We start from the raw sequence: 12,100 nt of genomic DNA, 5'->3' as shown, positions 1-12,100 counted from the left end.
TAGCCTACGTGTGACCCTCTAGGTCCCCATAGTCTGCTAAACCGTAACCCTAACTTGCATCTGCATTTGGCCTCACGTCCATGGGATCCACTATGTGGGTGTCTTCCTGCTAGGTCCGGAAGAAGCTGGTGATGGTTGGTTGGCGAGGGAGGGGGTGGGGTGGTTGGGACTGAAGCTCTCTCTAGAATGTGTCCTTGTGTCTGTGGAGCTTGAGTAGGAAGAGTCCTAGGCAGCATTGGTCTGGGAAGTCAATGATCCTGGAAAGTGGGCCAAACCCCTTAGGGAACATATAGTGAAACCTCATAGTATAATGGGCAGCGACATATGTAATGCTCCTTTGTCTCAACCTTTGTGTGGCATAATCAGCAGATCCTCTCTTCCCAAGGTCTCCGTATGAGCTCCCCGGCTCTGAAAGTGGGATGAAACCCGTATCTGGCCAATTGCAATCCGCATTGGCATGGCGTGAACAATCAGGTAGCCAGACTGCTAGATGAATCCATCCTCAGTGATCCTGAGGAAGTGATTTTCGTAGAAGTGCATCTTGAGAGAGAGAAAGAGAGAAAGAAAGAAAGAAAGATTTTATTAACGTCTTCCAAAAGATCGAACTCGGCCTACGAAACAAATCAGTGTACCTGTGTGGGGTATCCTCTGCCATCCCAACAAAATGAAAAAGTACTGAACTAAAAAGCTGAATCTGGGTGTGCAATAAGTACAATGAGTGGGGGAGGGGATGGAGCTCTACTACTAGGAGAATGTTAAGCTATATGCATGGAGTATACAATCATGATATGCAACCTAGCTAGCTCCATCCTGTACCATACTGGGGGTATAAAATGGTATACATCAATGAAGGGGGTGTCCACAGCTCCCTGAAGAACATGCTTGGGTATGCTCTGAAGCGAGCCAGTTGCTCCGCACCCTCTCTGTGAAACTGAGCTCCGATCTCTGTCATCTCTCTCTGGTATAGACGTGGTGTCCAAAAGCCAGGTGTCCTCTGTCTCCTGCGGGCTCTGAGTGTCTCTGCTCTCTGGAGAGTAATTCCCTGCTGTGTAGGGGCTGGGAGTGGGGTGGATCTCTGAAAAAATGTAGTAATCTGTGTCTGTCGTCCCCCCTCTGGAGTTGTCTGAGCCTGTAATGATGTCTCTATGTGACGTTGTATGTCTAGAATGAATCTCCCCAGTATGCGCTGGTCTGCTGCCTCAAAGAGCTGGCGTAGGGAATGTGGCTCTCTGAATAAAATGGGATATCTCTCTCTGATGGCTGTATATGCTCTGCATCTGCATACATGATGCTCCTCACTCTCCACCTCCTCTCTGCACAATCTACATACCCTCTCCTCTCAGGGGATCCGTGCTGCTCTGCCAGTCTCGATCTCCAATCGATGTGATGAGACTCTAAGCTGACCAATAGCTCCTCGGGAGCCGTGTGGTAAAAAGCCCTCCATGTATATAGGCCTCTCTATAAATCCATCATCAGTGATACTCATGAAGTGATCTCTGTAGTACAGCATCTTCGGTGGAAGAGGCTGTGTAGGCAATATCCATGTCTCTCGTGTATAGAGCTGCCATAGGTCCTGTCTCAATACTCTGTTTCTCTCACTATGAGAGAGACGGATATGTGGTGCATCCCTGTCGTACTGGAATGGTGGTAGATGATCCATGTCTAGGCCATGATGTGAGAACCAATGTGTTACTTGTGCATACCATGATCCTCTGTCTCCTGCGTTAGCCAGCTGTCTAGATGCCTCAAAAGTTTTGTATGACAATCTGTCCTGTGGCATCTCTCTGAATCTGTCTAGTAGGCATATAGTCTGGAATATGGCCTCTACCATCGTAGGAGGCGCAGCAAACTTTGCTCGGATAATGTCATGAGGTACTGACGGTTTGCTGCATATCATGTGTGCCATCATGAGGGCCTGTGGTCTCTCTATCTGTGTCCACCAATGAGTAGCAAGGCTTGGCGCCCATACCGCTGCTCCATACATCAGTGCCGGTGTGACTAATGTGTCAAATAGCCACCCCTTCGTCCGGGGCTCCTGAAAATGCGCCTGATGGCACTATCTCTCTAGCATAGCCAATGGTGCATATCCCCGTGTCAATCTAGCTCTGGCTGTTGAACTCATGGTGAAGCGCGTGGCTGCTGCAGAGAAGGTAACCCCTAGGTACACACATGATGTCACCACCTCCACCCGGCGTCCTGCGAGAGTGAATGTCAGTTGACTCCTGCCCTGTCTCGATGTATGAAAGACCATAACCTTGGTTTTCCCAAGGTTCACAGTAAGACCCCTCTATGTGCAGAAATCATCGAGTGCATGTAGATGTTGCTGTAGACCTCCTGGAGACTCAGACACTAATACAATATCATTAGCATAAAGCATAATATGTACTGAGGTACTTGCTAGATCAACTCCATCTCCGCCTCCCCGTGTAATGAAGTCAGCCACCTCATCAATGTATAACCCAAATAGCGTGGGGGAAAGTGGGCATCCTTGCTTCACACCAATGGTGCTAGCAATAGTCTTGGACATACCTCTTGGGCATCTGACTCCCCCAAAAACCTGCTCATATAATGCATAGATGCCCCATGTCATATCTGCTGGTATGCCAAGAGACTGCAGGCGCTGAAAGAGCCTCTCTCGTGGTACTGTGTCAAATGCCTTGCGGAAATTCACAAAGCAGCAATAGAGCTTTCTCTTCCTCACTCTGGCCTGATCAATCATACATCTCAAAGTGAATGCATGGTCTGTGGTAGAGAAAGCTCTCCTGAAGCCTGCCTGCCCTGATGAGCGTAAACCTGCTCGCTCAGCATATAAGCTAAGCTCTTGCTCCAACACTGCACCATAGAGTTTGGCCAACACGTGGCCAAACATAACCGTCCTGTAGTTGCTCGGATCGAGCACAGGGTGGAGGATCTCCATGTCATCATAGTCATACACCTCACACTGTCTGCTCTGTGTGTGGGCATCGAAGTCACCTGTAAGAAATACCTGCCCTCGTGTAGAATAATGCATAATCTCCTCTGTGACAGACAAGTGTATGGCGAGGCTCCTGTCTCCTCCTGTGGCATGTCCTCTGTAATGACATAGGAGGATCCTGATGGAGGAAAGTAACATAGGGCTATGTATATAACCCTGTCCTGTGAGAGCTGTAAGCTGATCCACATGTATCTGGCCTCTGGATCCTGTGCTACCAACTCTCAGTCTCCCCTGTAGCTCCCGTCTGAATAGAACTGCTACTCCCTCCGACCCTCTCGAGGTACCCTAGCATGTGGTCCTCCTGTATGCTGACTCCCACTGGAATCCCTCTACTCGAGGTAGCCCTCTCTCTGGGCTCTGATGTGTCTCTATCAGAAGTATGATGTCTCTCCTCACCATAACATGCTCCAATCGTCCAAGCTGCACCCATAGTGAACCATAACAGTTTCATATTGCCATGTGCATCTCTGTCAGTGGCCTGGTCTGTGTCCCATAGGCCCCAAACTGCTAATCCATGGACCGGCCACCATCAATGATGACCCGAGCATCTCGATAGAAGGCCTTCTTGCCTTCTCTCCTCGCGTGTAAGACTCGTGGCATGCAAGCTCTCCTATGCTCTAGCTGCATCCTCGTGAGATCATCATCCAAGAAAATAGGAGCTCCCTCTAAGCCTCGTAGTATGACCCTCTTCCTCATGAAGATGGTGCGTGCCTCCACATCCCGAAACTGTATGATGAGAGCTCTCTTCTTTGTTATGTCTTTCTCGGCCCTCCAAGCTTTGAGGAAGGGGGGGGGTCCCTCATGTGAGTATCCAAGTCGTGTGCATAGTGTCCGCCCACCCCCCTCGGGGGTAGAGTCGGCTACCTTGGGAATCCCCGTGACTCTCACATTGAGTCTACGAGCGTGTTGCATCCGCTCCTCCTCAATGGTGGTGTTGACGATTTGGAGCCCTTCTTTTTGGGCATCCTCTTTCACTTCCTTTTTGATGTTCCTCTTCACCATTGCTACCCAACCCTCCCTTGTTGCCTCCATCTTACCTTCTAGGCTCTTGGTGATTGCCTTGGTGAGTTCCTCTTTGATGGCCTCTTTGTCAACTTCCACAATCTCCCCCTCCTCCCGTGGTGGTTGGTCCCGTAGAGAGATCACCTCTGCTTTGAGGATGTTGATTTCCTCCTTCATAGTGTCCCGTTCCTTCTTCCATCCCTCTTTCTCCTCTTTCCATGCGTCTTTCTCCTCCTTCCCTCCTTCCTTCTCTTTCTCCCTCTCCTTCTCCCAAGTCTCCTTCTCTCTTTTCCAAACTTCCTCCTCTTTTTGTAAAGCTTCAATCTCCTTCTCGACTTTGGAAAGTTGGTTGATGATGTTGTTGATGGCGGAGTCCGCCGTTGTCTTGTTTTCTCTGGTGGAGATGTTCAGCTTATCCTCCATTTTGACTATCTCCTATTTGCTTGCACCCTTGGCCATGTCGATGTACCTCGGAGAGATAGAACCCTAACACTTATGTTGCTGCCTTGGAGGCCTGAGCAAGGGTGGGTCAGTGGATCGGTGGGGACAAGGCAGTGAACATAACTTGGATTGGGCTGGGGCTTCACATGGCGGCAGCAGCAGCACAGGCGGCGACCAAAACGAAGCGACGGGGAGGGGGTGCGTAGGCGACGGGGAGAGAGAAAGCGCAGGCAACGGGGAGAGAAAGTGAGAGAGGCGACAGGGAGAGAGATGTGAAGGCGACGGGGGAGGGAGAGAGAGAGAGAGAGAGAGAGGTGGGCAGCGGGGAGAGAGAGAGAGAGAGGTGGGAGGGGATGCGCAGGTGAGGGGGAGAGAGAGAGAGAGAGAGAGAGAGAGAGAGGGCAGGGGGGCTGGCGGGAGAGAGGGCGGGAGGGAGGGCGGGAGCAGAGGAGGTTGCTGGCGGGAGGGGGGGCAGAGGGGGGGGCGAGGGGCTGGTGGGAGGGGGCGCAGAGGGGGTTGCTGGCGGGAAGGGGGGCAGAGGGGGCTGGCACAGAGGGGGGCGAGGGGCTGGCGGGAGGGGGCGTAGAGGGGGTTGCTGGCGAGAGAGAGAGAGAGAGAGAGGTTAACATCTTCAAAAGACCCAAAGGGTCTATGAGACCAAAGAGTAATGCAATTGGGAGCTCACCATATCGTTGAAGGATACTGTGGATCTGCAGCTGTCGGGTGGAGGAATGAGGCCTATGAGGTCTGGCTCTTAGAAGGGATCACACACGCTCACTAGTTACACCATGTGTATGTGGAGCCTCAGGATCGCTTGTCTGTGTTAGGCCATTGTGGACTAGGCTGGTCATGCTGCTGCACCTGTTGGGGGCCACTATAGTTGGTGGCTATGACCCAAAGAAATCTGTGATGGGGGTCTGGGAGGCTCCTCGTTGGCTTTTTCTCTTGGAGTGTTGCCTTAGCAATGCCTCTGTGGTGTCAAAGCTCTAGTAATACATATCCAAACATCTCTGGTCCTCCTACTGCATGACCCATGAGAGGGGGCTGAATTTGTCCCAGAAGAGACAGTGAAATCTCCCTCAGATCTCATAATAGGGTGGACATCTATTTGCTCCTTGTCCTCCACCTCACCAGTGGTGCATACTCTGCATGTGCATGCATCTCGTGTGATGCCCGTGGCTCTGCCAGACTGAACCCTAAGAAGATGAGAAGATACCCTCAGCTGCCCAATCGCTATCGTCATGGCATGCGACATGTGTATCTGTAAGTACCCTGGCCTTCAATGAACCCACCTCTGAAAATGTCAAAAAATGCTGGTGGGGACACCCATGCCAGGCTCATGTGGAGCGCTATCTAGTCCAGCTGAATGAGACGGTTGATCTCTTGCCGTGAGAGATTCAACAATGGAGCATCCAAGCTGTTTTGGAAGGGAGGAAGGTCCATCTGGAGGCTGTGCCCATCATACCAATCAACCACCGAAGAGTACCACGATTTGCCATGTCCATCGATGTAACTGCATTGATGACCCAAGGGCCAATCTTTGGAGATGCTCACCGTTAAGTGTGTATACATGATGAAGATAAGTAATGATCTGAAAGAGGGCATCTATGGCCAAAGGGGTGGCTCCAAACTCTGCTTGCACAATCTCATGCAGCAGAGATGGCTTACTCCTGCATATGTGAGAGCATCATCACCTGGAGTCTCTCTATGCTCTTCCAGGTTGCCTCACTAAGTCCCTTTAGGGGGCCCCATACATCGTTGTTGGTCGCATCAAGGTATTAAAAAGCCAACACTTGATGGGGAGTTTGTAGAAGTCGGCCTAGAAACACTGCCTCTAGGTGGGCTAGGGATGCATATCCTCTTGTCAAACGTGCATCGGCAGCTGGTCTCATGGAAAATATCGGGACTGTAAAAGTAACCCCGAGGTACACATAAGATGAACCAATCTCCAATTGGGCTCGTCTGAATGAGAAAGATAGGTTCGGTGTGACCCGATATGATGTGGTGAAGACCATGACCTTGGTTTTGTCAAGATTGGCCATGAGGTCTTTCTCATAAAAAAATGCTTTTGAGTACATCCAAATGTCTGTCCGAGAGAGAGAGAGAGGTATTAACGTCGGTAGAATGCAACACGAGGGCATATACGACCAACGGTGGGACTTGAACTCGAGTGGATCATGGCCTTTGTAAGGCCCCTCGCACTAGCCAATCTGCCCCACTTGTGGGTGGCAGAAAGGTAGTGCGAGGGTCCTCTTTTATTACACACACACACACACACTATGGGAGAGAGAGGTATTAACGTCGGTAGAATGCAACAGGAGGGCATATACGACCAACGGTGGGACTTGAACTCGGGTGGATCATGGCCTTTATAAGGGCCCTCGCACTAGCCAATCTGCCCCACTTGTGGGTGGCAGAAAGGTAGTGCGAGGGTCCTCTTTTATTACACACACACACACACACTATGGGAGAGAGATGTATTAACGTCGGTAGAATGCAACACGAGGGCTTATACGACCAACGGTGGGACTTGACCTCGGGTGGATCATGGCCTTTATAAGGGCCCTCGTACTAGCCAATCTGCCCCACTTGTGGGTGGCAGAAAGGTAGTGCGAGGGTCCTTTTTTATTACACAGACACACACACTATATGGGAGAGAGAGGTATTAACGTCGGTAGAATGCAACACGAGGGCATATACGACCAACGGTGGGACTTGAACTCTGGTGGATCATGGCCTTTATATATTAATGAGAGAGAGAGAGAGAGAGAGAGAGAGAGAGAGAGAGGGAGGAAAGATATATTAATGTCTTCAAAAGTTCCAAAGGATCTATGAGGCCAAAGAGGAGCACAATAACTCCATGAAAATGCTGATCCATGGGATGAGACCAAAGAGGAACACAATAGCTCCATGAAAATACTGATCCATGGGAAAACTGAAAATTGAAAACAAAACTAGCTACCTATACTATGAACTTGTGTCAATGAAAAGGTAATACAGGTAGCCATGTATGATGTGGCTAATACAAGGTTCCAGTACAGTAGGGTGGGAGGACTGCATTCCTCATCCAATAATAGTACTATTCTTTTCTATAACGGAGAGAGAGAGAGAGAGAGAGGCGACATATAGTTCTGCTTTGCCATTAACTTCAAGTTCTTACTTGATGCAGACAACAACAACATTGAAACAATACTATATCTTTTGCTTTGGTCTTGTGGCGGGAATAATTGTTTTTGGTGGTCTTTTGGCCCCAATGGTAGATCCCTTCCCTATCTTCTTGAATCAGTGGATAAATGTGGCAAGAACCATGAATTGTTTCTGTTGTATTTAGCTATGTTTTGTAACTGTAATAAAATTTTATTGCTTTTGGCCTGAGGAGTCTAGTCGTCTGCTAGATGAGATGCTTAGATCTTGTAAATATGACACTTGTTTCTGCTTACATTCTTATCAACTCAATAGCCCCCTCAAATCATGCTCTACAAAAATTTCATTAAGAAGGTAGCTATAAGTAGGCATTCTTGCAGGGTAAGTTGATGGAGTAGTTAGATTAGGGTGTGCTTCTTGTTGGAGATATGAATGTCTCACACACTGTTTTGAAAGAGTGAATTCTGCTGTTTAGAATCTTGAAATGTGTCGTGTATGTGATTATGCACAGTAGAGGAAGTATCCCGTTAGACTACAATGTGACCCATCTAACTTGGACAATTTATGGAACCACAGCTGGAATTGAAACTGGGACTAGGAGGTACATCCTACAAAGATTTCATAAGAAGCATGCATTTGCCTCCACAGCTTAGGTATGGTAGAAGCTTTAAGTGTCCTTTTGTGGTTTTGGGAGATGATTGAAGGCTTGGGTGTCTCAAAAACTCACATGCAAAGTAAATGTTTTCAGAGCTGAATTGATCCATGATATAATTAAACAGTACAAAGTTACTCATAATAGTGCTCGTTAAGGCTTCTTAATCTTTGAACTATCACTGTTGCGCACAGCGAAGTGGATCCAATAGTGGCATCCTTTTCGGGAGGTGCTGTTGGTGTCATCTCGTCTTTGATGGTGGTTGAAATGAACAATGCCAAGCAACAGGAGCAAAAAAGATGCAGATATTGCCATGGTACAGGTATTATGAGGCTGGTTGCTTTACTCCTATACCTTCGCTTACACCAATTGTTTCATTAGCCCCTTTGGCACCCCTACTTACATGTGCTTGCACATACACAACTTCTAGAGAGACGTGCGCGTGTGCATGCACACACATTATTGGATACATGTGCATGCATACATGAGTGTGTGCGTGCACATGCATGTTCACGACGCATACACACACACATACACATACATACTATTGGGGACTCATTGCACACATGTATGCATACTAAGGATGTGTTCTCACGTACACGTACACGTACTACACGTATGCGCACTCTCACGCTTACTCTTAATACATGCACATACTCACTCGGGATAAACACTACAATCACAATCATGATTCAGAATACTGGTGTGCAATGACTTCATTATTTGGAGTGATTGCTTTGTAACAGGTTAAAGTAGCTTGCATGAATCTTGAATTTCAGCTTTTGCATTGCTTCTGGAGCAAAAAGGAATATTTTGGAACTGGTGTCTCACACAAAGAGACCTCTAGCTAAAGGGAAGTTCTCATTTGATACTTAGTCCATTTAGTGGAAAAGGGATGGAGTAAAGAGTGTTTAATAAATTCATTTGCATCTCTAATAAACTGAAGACACGTTGTACGTGGCTTGTGATGTGTAACTTTAGATTAGAGCTTTCATTTGGTTTATCCATGAAGTTTAAGTAAACAAATCCTGTTTTTTTTCCAAATAAAATATTTCTGATTCATCCCTGTTACTTGTTTCTGTGATTCAGGTTACTTGGCATGTGCACGCTGTTCAGGCACTGGAACATTGGTTGCAGTGGAGGCTGTATCAACCTTTGGCAGTTCTGACAGCCCATTAATGCCTCCAACAACTCAAAGATGTCCAAACTGTTCTGGAGCTGCAAGAGTAAGTACTGTTGAATAAATAAATGTAAATATACATATACATACATACACATACACACAGGCATGCATGCATACATACACACTTGCATACAGAACTAATAATGAGATGATTCTTAAAAGTCACTTCCTCATTTGGCATGCCAGGTTATGTGTCCAACATGCCTTTGCACAGGCATGGCCATGGCAAGTGAGCATGATCCCCGTATCGACCCCTTCGATTGAGAACGAACCATATATTCAATATGTGACCAGTCCATAGTGTGACATTAAATTGAAGATTGTATAAAAGCCCAATTCTATCTTGGTTTGTAAACCTCTTGTAATATATATTATATGTTTTCTATGTAATTTTAAAACTGAACTTTTTATCTTTTTCCTTTTAAGGGAAGTAAGAGTGTTGGGGTTACATGGGAAGGGAGCTAGGCACCAAAACCGTCAAGTGATGCTAATCCACGTAGGGATTGAGACTCACCAAGCAGAACTCTTTACCAAGGTCAAGAAAGCCTAAGAAAGATTGAAAATAACAGTCAGGAACCTTAAGAAAGAGATCCAAAAACTGGAGTCACAATAGAGTTTGAGGAACATTGATGAAAGGAGTCCATAGCTCTTCAACTTTAAGTGGGTAGACTACACAAGGCGTGGTACAAAAGGCATACTTAAGACCTACAACACCAAGGAAGACAGGCTCACAATCCTCATGCAATAAAAAATCCTGAAGGTTGCTTAGTTATGGATAGAAAGAAAGCTCACCCAGAAGCAAAAGGAGGCACAAAGTTGGCCAAGGTTTGAGCATCTTGTCATGTGAGGAAGTGGGCAGTGTATCCAAATCTTTAGTCTTTACTTGATGTAGCTTTAGACCTTGGAACAATTTGATTAGTTGTTTTTTTTTGTTTTTTAATCATGCTTTCAGATTAACACCGCCTAATACTTGCATGTCTCCATGGATCATATTTGGCCCCTATGGGCACTGATATGGTATGTCTACTTATCTATCTGACTATCCATCCATCTCAATGTAGAGATACGAGGATACTTAGGGTTCCATCATTGCATGGTGGTTCGTGTACAATTGTATGATACGGTATGGTACGATATTGTATGGGAATTTATTGTACTGTATGAAATTTTGGAATATGATATGGTAAAGTAAGATTTAAAAAACACTTGCAAATTTATGGATTATCAATTTGAAAGGATAGAGAGCTCATAGGTTGTTATAGAGCTTGAGAGCAACGGGAGCTTGAGCTTGAGAGGTTGGAGCTATGAAGGCCAAAGAACAAGAGTGATGCCTTTTTTAATGAAGAGTTTAAACACAAGGCTTTTAATGAAGAGCAAGAGAGCCTCGAGCTTGAGTTTAACATTCAATCATAGCACACCAATGGAGGTAGCAAGCCATTGTTTAACCCGCACACTTCGGATGCCATGACTTAGAAGCAATCAAGCCTAAATGTAGAGCTGCTGCTCAACCAATGGGAACGGTAACAGGCTGTAGAGGAGCAACCAACCAACAGATATAGGTAGAAAGAGGGAAAAAGACAAAGGGCGGTGCACGTGGATCACCATAACCTCGACAGGCACTAGTATTTAATGGTTAAGAAGCTAATTTAATGATTGGTTAAGAAGCTATAAGAATCTCTTGATGCTTGCAAAGAAGGTTCGGCATGCGGGGCTAGAAGCTCCTAAAACTCTTTGTTTGCTGCAAATAGATCATGTTGAATTTGGGTATTGACTTGGAAGTTCGACTAAAAGAAAGAGCTTTAGCTTGAGAGCTTGAAACTTGTGATGGAGAGAAGGTTGGAGGAGAGCTTTTTAAAGGGAGGCCAAAGAGTCCAAGGCACCCATCCAAGGCCAAGGAAGATGGTTTGCGAAGATAGAGGGAGAGGGAGGAGAAGCCTTTGCTCCTTGTTGACCTGACTAAAGGAAGGTGCTTCTCCTCAATCCTCCAAATACGGAGTAGTGATCATAAGGATAGAGAGAGCAAATCCTCTGCATCCACACCAAAAGTCAACATCCACAGATCCTTGTCTGTTGAGCCGAAAAGGACACCAAAAGCAAGCAAGCCCCATAATAGTAAAAAACAGCCATAAACAACCTCCCTTTTTTTAAATAAAAGGGTCAAAACAACAACAATGAAAAACAAAAGAGGGAGAAGGGGGGGGGGATTGGTTCGTACGAAACCCCACGATATTGCACCGCACCGTACGAGTGTTGTATGACGTACGAGAGTAACTATGCGTCATAGATAAGGGCTTGGTTCTCTATGGAGAGTCATTGAATATTAGGATTAGAGATGTATGGCTTTCCATGTGAACGAAGCTCATAGGTGTTTGTTGTGGTGCTAATCTCAAATCTAGTGTTCATGGAAAATCTAAAATAAATCAAGCTTTACAAAAATTGTTAACTTGAAAGTTGAGGATTATATGTACAAGTTAACAAAGAAAAATTTTCTAATATTTCGGGCTTAGAGAAGTAAATTGTAATTTTTTGAATACAACATATGAATTTTTTTTTTCATACCAAAAATGAAATTAAAAAAGCTTTTTGAGATTTGATACAACAAAAAGTCACTTTTAAAATTAAAAATTCATAAGATGTTACAAAAACTTAAATTTACCAAATATAAAACTTTTCAAGATACAAGTCTAAAAATCTTGGGTAGTTA

At 46.0% G+C, this 12,100-nt stretch overlaps 2 protein-coding genes across 4 annotated transcripts in view; one reads left to right on the top strand and one right to left on the bottom strand.

Annotated features, from left to right (window-relative positions):
• Positions 1–9,826, top strand: part of LOC147616477 (protein ORANGE, chloroplastic-like) — a 66,764-nt gene extending 56,938 nt beyond the window's left edge. The window contains exons 4-8 of one of the 3 annotated variants that reach the window (XR_015262502.1): positions 7,587–7,673; positions 8,138–8,214; positions 8,408–8,535; positions 8,960–9,439; positions 9,583–9,826. Coding sequence is in view for 2 of the 3 variants with exons in the window: in XM_086777543.1 (XP_086633669.1) it covers positions 7,587–7,673; positions 8,138–8,214; positions 8,408–8,535; positions 9,303–9,439; positions 9,583–9,660 (507 nt within the window). In the remaining variant the exon portion in view is untranslated. The remainder of the gene's footprint in view (positions 1–7,586; positions 7,674–8,137; positions 8,215–8,407; positions 8,536–8,959; positions 9,440–9,582) is intronic. The other 2 variants (XM_086777543.1, XM_086777544.1) reach the window with 2 other exon arrangements.
• LOC147616478 (uncharacterized) lies at positions 1,653–4,586 on the bottom strand. Its single transcript, XM_086777091.1, has one exon. The coding sequence runs from the start codon at positions 4,397–4,399 to the stop codon at positions 3,482–3,484; it is 918 nt and encodes a 305-aa protein (XP_086633217.1). The 5' UTR covers positions 4,400–4,586; the 3' UTR covers positions 1,653–3,481.
• Positions 9,827–12,100: the final 2,274 nt, after the last annotated feature.

This window comes from Cibotium barometz, chromosome 38, assembly GCF_041138505.1.
Source record: "Cibotium barometz isolate CiBa-2024 chromosome 38, ASM4113850v1, whole genome shotgun sequence".
Classification (NCBI taxonomy): Eukaryota; Viridiplantae; Streptophyta; class Polypodiopsida; order Cyatheales; family Cibotiaceae; genus Cibotium; species Cibotium barometz.
This window is presented reverse-complemented; position numbering and strand designations above follow the sequence as displayed.